Source organism: Ursus americanus, chromosome 13 (assembly GCF_024610735.1).
Source record: "Ursus americanus isolate L20-20 chromosome 13, mUrsAme1.1.p, whole genome shotgun sequence".
Lineage (NCBI taxonomy): Eukaryota > Metazoa > Chordata > Mammalia > Carnivora > Ursidae > Ursus > Ursus americanus.
This window is the reverse complement of record NC_142139.1, coordinates 63,790,064-63,802,931: the sequence shown is the minus strand read 5'-3', so window position 1 is coordinate 63,802,931 and position 12,868 is coordinate 63,790,064. Positions and strand designations below refer to the sequence as shown.

Here is a 12,868-nt window from a genome sequence, read left to right as displayed (position 1 = left end):
TAAATATAGGCAAATCCATTGCTTTATTCTTTTTTTTTTTTAATTTATTATGATATGTTAGTGACCATACAGTATATCATTAGTTTTTGATGTAGTGTTCCATGATTCATTGTTTGTGTATAACACCCAATGCTCTATGCAATATGTGCCCTCCTTAATACCCATCACCGGGCTAGCCCATCCCTCCACCCCCCCTCCCCTCTAAAACCCTCAGATTTTTTCCCAGAGTCTGTAGTCTCTCGTGGTTCATTCCCCCCTCTGTTTACCACTCCCCTTCATTTTTCCCTTCCTTCTCCTACCGATCTCCCTGCTATTCCTTATGTTCCACAAATGAGTGAAACCATATGATAATTGTCTTTCTCTGCTTGACTTATTTCACTTAGCATAATCTCCTCCAGTCCCATCCATGCTGATGCAAATGTTGGGTGATCATTCTTTCTAATGGCTGAGTAATATTCCATTGTATATATGGATCACATCTTCTTTCTCCATTCATCTGTTGATGGGCATCTCAGCTCATTCCACAGTTTGGCTATTGTGGACAATGCTGCTATGAACATTGGGGTGCATATGGCCCTTCTCTTCACTACATCTGTATCTTTGGGGTAAATACCCACTAAAATTGCCGGGTCATAGGCTAGCTCTATTTTTAACTTTTTGAGGGACCTCCACACTGTTTTCCAAAGTGGCGCATTGCTTTATTCTTGTGCAACTACCTCCCATCATTTATGCTTCCTCATTTAGATATTTTCTTCTAGTTTTGTTTGTTTGTTTTGTTTTGTTTTATGATTTCACTTTTACATTTCACCCCAATATATTGAGTCTATCTAAATTGAGACCTTATTTTCCAAATAGTCAATTTTCCCTTTCTCCTTTAAGATTCTTTCTTTCTTGCATATAAAGTTATTATATTTGTTGGTTCTGTTGATCTCATCATCATTTCTTGAACCACAGTTTTGATTATTATAACTTTATAATTTCACAATATTTGACAAGATAGGGCCCATCATTACTATTTATTATCAAAATGTTCTTAGCCATGTACATCTTTTTTTCCAGGTGAACATTAAAATCATATTGTTGACTCATATCACTCCCACTGAGAAAAAGAGAAGAAAAAAATGTGTGTGTTTTAATTTGATTAAAGTGCATTAAACGTAAAGATTCATTTTGGGAGAAATAACATTGTCATATTATTCATCCTTATCTAACAATGTGTTATATGCCTCTCTATTTCTTTTTAATCTCCAGATCTTTTTTAATACCTCTCAGCAAAGTGAGTAAAATTTTTTAGTTTTTTATGTGGTTTCTATATTTTTCTCATCAGCAATTTTTATTTTTCTTATTTTTCTTGCTTTCTTAAATAGATGCCTTTTTTCTGTTAGATCACATCAAACTGGTTATTATGGATACATGAGAAAGTTTTGATATTTTTTCTACTTAGGACCCAACCATCTGATTTATTTCTGAGGCATTTTCAATTTTTCCCTTGGCTTTCTTGATGTAGTATAATATGCCAATGATAATTTTGTGGTCCTTCTTCCCAATTTGTTTCTTAGTTTTGTTTCATGTCTTATTGTACTGACTAGGACTTTCAGAAAAACATTAAATTGTAGCCAGAGAAAAAATTGTTTTGAGGCTATGGGCTCTACTATTGCCTTGTTTCTGATTTAATGAGATTGCTGCTAGCATTTTATCATTTTATTATTAATGTTATCATTTACTGTTTTCCTAATATTTTATTGTGAAATTTTTCAAACATACAGCAGAGTTGAAAGAATTTTATAGTTACCACCTAGATTCTACCATTAACATTTTACTAAAAATACTTGTTTTATTACACATCTCTTAGCAGATTTTTAAGTTATCAATAATCTTGTTTGTATTACAGAAGTAGTTATCTGTACTTAGTGTTCCAAGATTTTTTTTTTTTAAGATTTTATTTATTCATTCGACAGAGATAGAGACAGCCAGCGAGAGAGGGAACACAAGCAGGGGGAGTGGGAGAGGAAGAAGCAGGCTCATAGTGGAGGAGCCTGATGTGGGGCTCGATCCCACAACGCCAGGATCACGCCCTGAGCCACCCAGGCGCCCCAATTAGTGTTCCAAGATTTTTAAAAATCAACACTGCACTAATTGTTGAAGAGACAGGTGAATACCACGGTTTCTTAGCCCTGTTTGTTATCAAGAAGTGGCAATCTAAAAATTTTCAGTAAAGCTTTGAAATGGAGGCTTGTTATGAAAACTGTTCCACTGAAGGTCAGTGTTAAGCATCAGAAGAAGGGTAGCAGTCTAACTTGGATTATAGAGGAAAAAGAATTGAAGTTAGAATTTTTGAGTATTTGACCAGACTTTCTAGAGAAGAGAAAACCTTTGTTCAGCTGATAGACTACTTACAAAAACAGCTGCTATTCAGTCTACTTGCCAGGTGTATTTCTGTAGTGAAATACAGTCCGTGAAATTATGATAGTTGAGTCACATTAACCCTTAAGACCACCCTGTTCTTTTTGTACTGACTCTATTTCCCCGGGGTATTAGTCTCCTAGGGCTGACATAACAAATTTCTACACTGGGTGGCTTAAACCAACAGAAGTGTACTCTCTCACAGTTCTGGGGCCAGAATCTGAAATCAAGGTCCTGACAGAATTGGTTTCTCCTAGAGGCTCAGAGGGAAACACTTCCATGCCTTTCTCCTACCTCCTGGCAGTTGCTGACAATCCTTAACATTCCTTGACTTGCAGGTGCAATCATCCCAACATCTACTTCCATTTCCACACTCATCTGTGTCTGTGTTCTTCTCTTTCTCTTATAAGGACACTCGGATTGGTATGACCTCATCTCGATCCTTACTAAAATTACATCTGCAAAGACCCTATTTCCAAATAAGATCACTTCCTGAGCTTCTGGGCCAACATGAATTTTTGGGTAACACTATTCAACTCACTACACCCAGCAATTTCCTTAGCAAGCAGTAGTAGAAAGGGCATCAGCTCAGAAGTCCAAAAGCTTGGCTCTGATCCTAGCCAGTTCTGTAACTTTGGAGAAACTTGTCATCTGTAAGCTTGTCATTGTCTCCATTTCTCAAATGAGGATGTTGATCAGTGAATAATCTTTCAGGGTCCCTCGTTGTCCTAAAGTCTACATTAAATAGTGAAGAATCATATGCATAGCTAATTTCTAGCTCTACTCCTCTTGTTTTTCTCTGGTCCCTGATTGTTTCTCAGGGGTACTTTAAGGTCTGATTAGTGTTAGAAAGTCTTTGACATCTTTGGATAAAATAGAGAATATCACTATCCTGGTTTGTACATGAATGTGAACTAAGGGGGTTCCTTATTCCTTAGGCCTTTGTGGATTAACAAAAGATAGTTGCTGCACTTGGAGGTTTTCCCTTTTCTTTCATCTCAGCTTTTACTCTGTTGTTTAAAAACAAACATAAGAATATTTAAGACTTTTTTTGTTGCCAAAGATCATTTAACACATAGATGATCTCAAGTAGGAGATAGGACAGTTAGATTCCAAAGTGCTCCAGTCTCATGTTATTCTCTTTCCCGCCTACTGCCCAGTAATTTTACTTCGTGATGAAGAAATGCACACTAGATTATAGATAGTGGGCAATGTCTGACGGTCCTGAAACCTTATTTTGAATTACTAAAATGGTGAGGCTTAAATCTCTCTCAGGAGATATGCACATAAAGGCACAGAAGAAAGAAAAAGTTCATTTACATGCCATTATCCCTCGCTTAAAGAGTTAGTCCCATCTTTTCTATATGCTCACCAAGACACAAAAGGAGGAATTATCTGGCTGCAATTTTTATAGACTTCAGTGTTATTGAAATGAAAGTGCTTCAAGGACATTTCCATTTGTTACTAGCTTATGGTTTCTCATCTCATGTAAATTATTTTGCCACTTTTCATTTTAATTCTTTACTGTCATTGTCTGGCAAAACGATCATTTGATTTCTCTCTGTGAAGATATTCACTGATTACTCAGCTGACAGTGTCCTTTGTCTATAAAAGTGTAGTGCCCTTAGGATTTATTTTATTACTTTTTTATTACTACCTGTAGATTTCTGTTTACATTTCTTTCCCTTTTTTGTCTTGGAAAATGGCTGGGGCTATAAAATATTCTTATATGAAACAGACTTATGTTTTGAACTCCAGAGTTCCAGTTTAGAAACAAATCTCTTTTAGAGTCTTAGAGCTAAGTTCTCCTACAATTTGTTCACCTGGTAACAGTAGAAATATCTACTTATTTGACATAATCTAAAGGTTAAAATGCTTGAAGGAGAATAATAAGTAGTGTGTACTATTCCTAAGGCTATCATTCTATTTATTTATTAATTTTTTTGATATGGGGTAGAGAGGTGCCTAAACCCAGGAGGTAAGGCTGTCTTGAATTATTACCATTCTGAAATGTCTCTTGAATCTCACTTTTCCTGTTTCTGCGCCTCAGCCTACTGCAGACCCTCTCCTCAGCTGTTGCCACACTGCCTAACTGGCTTCTGCCTCCAGTATCACCAGAGATATTGCCCTATAAAAATAAGTCTGATCATATGATACCCTGCTTAAAAACCTTCATTCCCAGTTGCCTAAAAAGTTAACTGCAAACTCTGTCATACTGTTTAGAATCTGGACCCAGTGTTTTTTTGGTTTTTTTTTGGGTTTTTTTTTTTTTTCAGTCTGGTTCCCAACTACCCCATCTTATGTACAATATATTGCAGCCACACTGAACTCCTACCCATTCTCAAGAACATTCTGAGCTCTTTCATAACTCCCTTTCTTTGTATATGTTGCTTTCTCTGCCTTGTATTAATTCACTTTACCCACCCTCTCTGCTCTCTCTTCAAGACCCTGCACAAATGTTGGTTCCTCTCTGCTCCCATATACTATATTCATACCACTAATATAGTTCATTCTATGGTATTTTATAATATGTTTCATTACATACATACCTCCCCCAGTGACTACACTGGGAAGTTTTGTCTGATTCATCTTTGTCACCATTTAGCCAATTGCCTGATATAAATTAGGACTTGATCAACATTTTTTCATTGGCTATATGATTATTTCCAAAATCAAAATCATTACACCTATTTTCCAACTTCATTGATAGTCTACTGGTTATATATAGCTCAGAAATAAGCACTATACTAATGTAATTGTATTCAGCTGTATCTTAGTCTTTAAAACCTCCTAGTGTGCCTAGAGAAGATAGTGTGCAGTATGGTGAGATGTCAACTGGTTTTCTCCTGAAAGATATTCATGGTTTCACTAAAAGCCTTAACTGCAACCACTGTTTTCTCTGTTTTCACCTCTGTTTCCTTCTTCCATTCATTTTTTCCCTTATTTATTTATTTATTTATTTATTTATTTAACCATCTACTGATCAAACAGTTGCTTATTGAATGTCTTATTATGTGCCAAGCAGATTCTTTGGGCTTAGGTAGCTCCTCTTGTGAGTAACTAGATAGAAACTGTAGTTAACCATCTTCTTTGATGCTTCCTTTTTTTCTGAGCAATTAACATGCTCTCTTTCACAGAGCACATATGAAAAGGACTTAGGGATTTTGACACTAATTTCAGATAAGTCAGTAATGTGGTGTGGTTGCAAGGTGACCATATAGTTTATTATCTAAAGTGAGATACTTTGGGGAAGAGAATCTGTTAATAACCCAAGATAATAGCGCACTCTTGCGCAAACTAAGATCACCCTATATATAACCCCTATAGTCTAATCAGATTACATTACTAGTTGCCTTGTTTTTCAAGCACATCTTAGGTTTTTATGCCTTTGTATCTTTGTCTTTACTGTTAACTTTGCCCTTTCCTCTCCAGTACCTGGAGTCTGTGCATCCCTCAGAAGCCTGCCCAATTCAGTGAACTTTCTCATCTATGGAAATATCTCTTCTGAATTTATTTAGCTTATCATTTATATCCTTAATTAGCAGCTGGTATCTTCTGGTTTGTCTGTTATGTTACTGTTTTGACTTGTTTTGACTCCTTTTACTGTTTAACTTTTTTATATATTCCTCCTCAGCTGAACCACATGTTCTTAAGATCAGGACTTCTTTTTGAACTTATATCCACTCCTCAAGTACAGTGCCTTATTCACACTCACGTAATACATTTTTGTTGAATATTTTATTTTCCGGCCTACCTTTGTCTTTCCTAAAAACTCTTCCACTTTATGTTGGTATTGTGGGTCTGTTCCCAGTGGGAGGGGGGCTTTAAGAGCTTTGCAGTGAATATTTTTAATTATTACATCTTAAACTTATATATTTACCATGGGGTATCTTATTAATAATAATATTAATAATAATAATATTAAAGTATATTATTTAACAGTTTAGATTATACTGTCTCTCTTGAATTCATATTTTTCAAACATTGAATCACTACGGAAAGACAGAAAGATGAAAGTGGTACTCAGTAGTCCAGCATACAAGCCTCCAGCTCTAGTAGTACATTTTACTGAAAATTTACATTTTGAATAGGCCTACGTTTCTTAATTATAAAAATAATAGGTCCTTAACAGAGAAGGAAGGACTGATTGTCAGGTTTAGAGATATAAAACTATAGTGAATTCTTATATTTTTTTGATTTAGAAAAAGGTACTGATTTATTTTTTACACTGATCATCTTTATTTTATATAATTAGATCCTAAAAAATGCACAGTAAAAATGATTTTTAAAGACTTTTTAATTCATTAAGTCATATATACCATGAATAACTACAAATTGTAACTTAGCTTCCAAAAATACTGTGGCTTTATCCTACTAATCATCAGAATAGCAGTCACAATCCTAATATTTTCTAGCTGATCCAAATACACTTTACAAACATAAATTGTTTATGGAGTATTAATCATTAAGCTAGTGTTTAATTGTTTCAGTGTTTTCCCAAAGTTCTTTTATTACAAATTTATAAAAATAGCATATGTTCATTTCAGAAACTCAACAGAGAAGTATATAAAACAGAATGTGAAAACCAATCTTAATTACCACCAATACTTCCCTGTCTTCCATCCAGCCCCAGTATTCTTGCTCTCAAGAGATAATCATTTCTTTAGTATGTATCTTTTGAGACCTTACAATAACTCTATATCCCTGACTTTCAACAGTTCATTTACAGTGGTATTTATTTCTTTTGGAGACCCCTACACTGGGTTGGTGGGGACTTAGTTCGTCATTATTGACTTGTCAGCACTGCCATCAGTGGGGAGTGCATATAAGAAGGAATCAGACTTGTACCTCAGGTGGCTTTCAGCATAGTAGGGGAGAGATGTATATAGTGATAACTATAATACAAGATGAAAAAAATGTGAGAGAGGAACAGATGGAGTGCTGTGGGATTCATGGGGTGATATTTACCTTTGACTGGCCAAGAGCTGATACTCAACCTATATCCCGAAAAGCAAGATTTAGGTTGGGGGGAGGCAAAAAGCAGATATACTGGCAGGAGAAAGGCAGAGAGATCCCAGGAGTTTACAAGGTTATTCCATTTTCCTAGACTGTAGCATGCATATATGGTAGTAGCAGCAGATAAAGAAGCAAAGGTAGTTTAGGGGAGAACTCTGACCACCTCTATAATAAACTTTTAAAAATTTTTAACAGAATAATGCCCATGACTAGAGATGTACACTAGGAATATTAAGCAGACATTAGAGGGGGTGGATGGGGTGTCAGTCACTGGCTTTGCAGTAATTTGGAAGAAGAGTTGCTATAATGAAGTATAGTGGCCCTGGAGCTGCTGCTGAAATAGGACCTGTAAGTCTCAACAATAGCCATGTTCCATCAGATCTGAAAAGGCCTTGATTATAAGACACACCTTGATTTTATGTACCAGTGATAGGGGACAAAAAAACACTGCCAGTTAATTTTCAGACACCATCAATTACAAGGTACATCTTGATTTTAGGGATTATAATAATAAAGAAATGTACATCACAAAATCAGTGAAATAGCCTAATTGCATAGGTACAAGGAAAAGATGGGGCATGCAAGAAAGACAGGGGAGAGCTGAGAAAATAAAGGAGGGAGGATGAGATCAGAGATACAAATGGAGAAGTAGACCTTGAAGAGGAGAGTGCATCTTCCTCCACCAGGAGATGAAATGAATGAGCAGTGACTCAGAGAAGTGGAGAGGTTGAAAAGCTAAAAACATCACCCAAACTTACGTTAAATAACATCCCTCTTGGTGAAAGAGGAGGCAAAGTCATTTGTAAAAAGAATGACTGGTGGATTTGAGGGTTTGGGACCTAAGAGTGGAAAGCCTTCAGGTAAGTGGGGCATGAAAGATGGATTATTAAAAACAGTTAGTTAGAAAGGACAGAAAGAGTTCCCACCCAAAATGAGGGCCCCAGTTAAGGTTGAAAACCACAGATTTATAAAGAAACCAATTGGCCCTATTTTATGACTTTGTCCAGGAACACTTGGAGAGAAGGATGGAAGAGAACATGTGGAAGGTGCTTTCAGCAGGGTAGGAGATTGGCTGGACAGGTATGGTGGAAGGACAGGGAAGCTAAATAAGTTTCTCCTAAGGGATATTGTTGATTTGGCTCGCCAGGAAGTTCAGGCTAAGAAATGAAAGTGAGGCCGGAAGTATAGATAAACAGATTTTTTTTTTTAAGTTGGTGGGGGGGAGCGTTTTAAAGGGATTCGAGATTATAAAGAAGGTGAAGGCAAAGGTATTCTGAAGAGGAATAGTAGTAAGTAGAAAGTTGACTGGGGGAATTTCAGAATTAAGATCATGGAGGTAGAATTCAGAAGTTTGAGTCTTGAAGATGTGTAATCTTTCTAAAACACAGATGGGTGTGTATCTATCTCTACGTGGCTTGAAAACCTCTGTTTCAAGATGATGTCTTTCCTACTGACAAGAACAGACAAGGCTCTTCACAGGCTGGCCCCATCCTGCTCTTCCAGGCTGATCTCTCTTCATTTCTTCCTGTGAACCCCATATTCTAACCACTCTGAATTCTCCTCTGTGACCAGAATCATCAGGGCTTTTATCTACCTTTGGCTTTTGCACATGCTGTTCCCCTTGCATGAAATGCTCTTCCTCCTCTTTGCCTTGCAAACTCCTGCCCATCTTCAAGACCTAACTCAAGAAGGCACTTCCTCTGCCACATCCTTCTGGGTCCCTGCAAACAACACTGAGAACACTTTCATCTGTGCTCCAGCAGTACTCTCTTCAGACATCTTCCGGAATTTTACCGCAAGCATATTGGTTTATATGTCTGTCTCTCCAGTAGGTTGTAAACTCCTTGCAGTCAGAAACTGTCTAAATCTCTTTACCCACAGTGCAAGCCTACAATGTTAGGTACTTAATATCTGCTTTTGTTTCCTTCGTTGAACTTTAAATCAATGAGCCAATCCAGTGCTTCTCCAACATTAATGTGCATTCGAATCACCTGGAAATCTTGTAAAATTCAGATTCTGGTTCAGTCTGAGGTGAGGTCTGGGATTCTACCTTTCTAACAAGCGTCCAGTTGATGCCAGTCCTGCAGGCTCGTGAAACTATTTCAGAGTGTCTTTGCCCAAGTAAATAGCACAGATGGGGTAAAGGTCAGTAGGAATGTGGAAGTGGAGCAGTTATGGGGACAGTCTGTTGGAAAAATCCTCAGTATGAACACTAGAGCCCTAAAAATGATGACAGAAAATCATGTAGGAAGAGATGCTTAAATTGTGGAATCAAGCAGGAGACCACTGTGGAGCGTGGTAGTTGATAGGCCTGGTATGATCTAGTTCTAGGACTTAATCTTTTAGCAAAGGAAAGGCCTTCCAGGGACGGCAGCAGCTGTGTCAGAGGATGGGCTCCATGGAGATGTTGGGGGTGGGGCGGTGGGGGCATCAGGAGTCGGGGTTTGGGGTTTCACAAGAAGGGTTTGCAGCCTCCATTTATTTATTCCTGATAGAATGGCATTTCCACTATTTCAGACCAGAGGATGAGGGAAAGGAAAAGCTGCATTCTAAGGTATGGGAAGCCCCTGAAGAAAAAAACGGGAGGGTTCAGAACATGAAGATCCTTTTAAATTTTCTTAAAATCATAGTTGATAGAAAAAGTAGCCCTAATAAACATTCTGTTCCCACATAGAGTCTCACAGGTCTGATAATGCTAAGGAGTTCTGTAAACCTAATTTCTTGTAAGTACTATTGTATAGAATATGTGCTTTTTTTAACATATGGAAAACAAAAATATTTACATCTCCTCCCACTAATCCCCTTCCCCCACATCAAAGTAATTGATTTTTACAGCCTGATGTGTACTCTTCCAGCTTTTATCCATGCAAATTTATGTGCACATAAACAGGAATTTTTCAAATTCCATAATGGTATTTTCCATGCACATTATTCTGCAGATTGTTTTTCTTACTTAGGAATGTTGTAAACATCCCTCCAGGTCGGTGGATAGAGCTCTAACTTCTTTTTTTCCTAGTCATTTTTAAATAACTGTATAGATATGGATGTCCCATAATTTGTTCTACCATTCTCCCATTGATGCACCATTTGGTCGTTTAAAATTTTTGCCACTACAAAGTATGACACACACAAAAAAGTCCTGTTGTTACCAGTGCCTCAGTAACAGAACTCCATGATTTCAACCACCCGTATGTGTATCACAGGCAACTTTTATATCAAGGACATCTTTCAGTGAAGCAAAGCAGTATCTAGGCCTGCACTAATATAGTAGCCACTAGTCACATTTAGCGATTTAAATTTAAATTTGCTAAAATTAAATCAAAAAGTCACTTCCTCAGTCACATCAGCCTCATTTCAGCTGCTCAGCAGCCACATGTGAGTAGTGGCTCCCCTATTGGATAGTAAAGGCCAGACTGTTTCCATCCTCACGGAGAATTCCATTGGACAGCCTGGACTAGACACTAATGTTACATCATAAAGAAGAATGTATTTTTCAGTGGGTTAGTGTTTTAATGAGAGCACACTTTTTTAAAGTACAAACTTTTGTCTTAATTGGTTGCCCCTGCAGTTACTTCAATGAGAATCAATACCCAGATGAAGCTAAGAGAGAAGAAATTGCCAATGCTTGCAATGCAGTTATACAGAAGCCAGGTAAGGCAGCAAGCTGCACTTTCCTCCGTGGTGGAGCTCTCGGCTTCAGATCGTCATTTGGGACGAGAAATCATCTTTTACTCATTCCATCTGGGTACCATTCGCTCCATCCTCACCACCTTTCTGTCTAATCACTGCCCCGTCCTGTTCATGCAGTACTTCTTAGGGATCCAGATCAAACGTTCACATGGAGAGTTTCCAGGGAGTGTCCCTGCTTAAGATATGAGACCTTGAGGGGCGCCTGGGTAGCGCAGTCGTTAAGCGTCTGCCTTTGGCTCAGGGCGTGGTCCCGATGTTCTGGGATTGAGCCCCACATCGGGCTCCTCCGCTGGGAGCCTGCCTCTTCCTCTCCCACTCTCCGTGCTTGTATTCCCTCTCTCGCTGGCTGTCTCTCTCTATCAAATAAATAAATAAATAAATAAATAAATAAATAAAATCTTAAAAAAGATATGAGACCTTGAAATTATATTTTTAAAGACTGTATAGATTTCTTTCTCCAAAAATATAGCATAACTATTTCAATTCCAAAATAATTTTAAAGTTTGGAATATTTAAGCAAGGCTTGTAAATGAAAAGCCTTAGATTTAGATTTTTTTTTAACAAGTGTTTTATAATTCTGTATTCCTGCTTGAAGAAAGAATTTCTTATTGGATGTGGCTTCTTTCTCCTTCCGAGATTGGGATGACTTCTGCATATAGCTAGGAAAAACAGGGTAGTTCCATTCTGAAGTCCTGTTGTTCTTATGCAAGTCAGCCGAGCCACTTAAACACACATATGACTTTTCTTCCATGTGTTAGAATATTATTCCACATTTCACAGTTTTTGTTACCAGAAATCATTCTCAGTTAAGATCATCAATTGATCATTTGGCAGGTTAACTTAATTGGCTATGTATACAGAAGTATCAATGTTTTATCGTAATTAAACTGTGATTTAGTCTCCCTTACCCAGAAGCCAGACTTCTAGCAATCTAGACCCTACAACCACACCTTAGTGACTGACACACCTCCAACAACACCTATACCCTTACTTCACACCAGCCAAAGTTCCACCCATGAGGCTGTGCAGGAACTCAGAAGGTCCCTGGAAAACACTTCACCCTGTATCAACAACACTTTAACCTGTTTTCTGGCTTCTCCACCCACTGTGGATTAAAACTAAAACAGAAAAGGCCAGTGGAGGAGGGAAAGGTGCAGATGGGCCCTTGTTGGCCAGCATGGTGCTAATCTGTAAGAAGTCACACTTGACAGCAAAGAAGATAATCTAAAATGCAACCTGAATTGGGCTATGCGTTGTAGCATAGTTACAATAATGGATGGTCAGAGTGACCTTTAGTCTTCAAGAAAACATAGGTAATAATTGCTTCCTGCTGTCTGTCTGAAGACAGGCAGGAAACAGTTTATATAAGGCCTTAAAGATGTAAGTAAACTTGAGCTACCTGAAAACTTGATGAAGACTAACATACTCATCTACAATGATGCTAATTAAATGAAACCTCTGTCCTGTGACCTTTGAAGCCTGGCAGCCTGACTGTGGAATTCGTTAATTTTGTATTTAGTATTGGAATTCTTTAATGTCATGTGGCTTTCTGAAATATTTTATGTTCTTAGTTGCTGTTTTTGTATTTATTTAGTTTTTATTCATTCAATAATAGTTATACAGAATACTAAAAAACAACAACAACAATAGCTGTATCTGTCATTCTGGCAATAAATGCAATCAAAAGAACTTTTCAAAGAGAAAAGTATTATTCCTTAAAACTAGTCTCAGCTGTAGACTATCTGAATTTTATTGCATG

General features: G+C 37.5%; 1 protein-coding gene across 12 annotated transcripts in view; it reads left to right on the top strand.

Annotated features, from left to right (window-relative positions):
- HMBOX1 (homeobox containing 1) overlaps positions 1–12,868 on the top strand; it is a 189,140-nt gene that overhangs the window by 159,153 nt on the left and 17,119 nt on the right. For all 12 annotated transcript variants that reach the window (XM_087866603.1, XM_087866602.1, XM_045774093.2 and 9 more), the window contains exon 7: positions 10,988–11,070. In XM_087866603.1, coding sequence (XP_087722729.1) covers positions 10,988–11,070 — 83 coding nt within the window. The remainder of the gene's footprint in view (positions 1–10,987; positions 11,071–12,868) is intronic.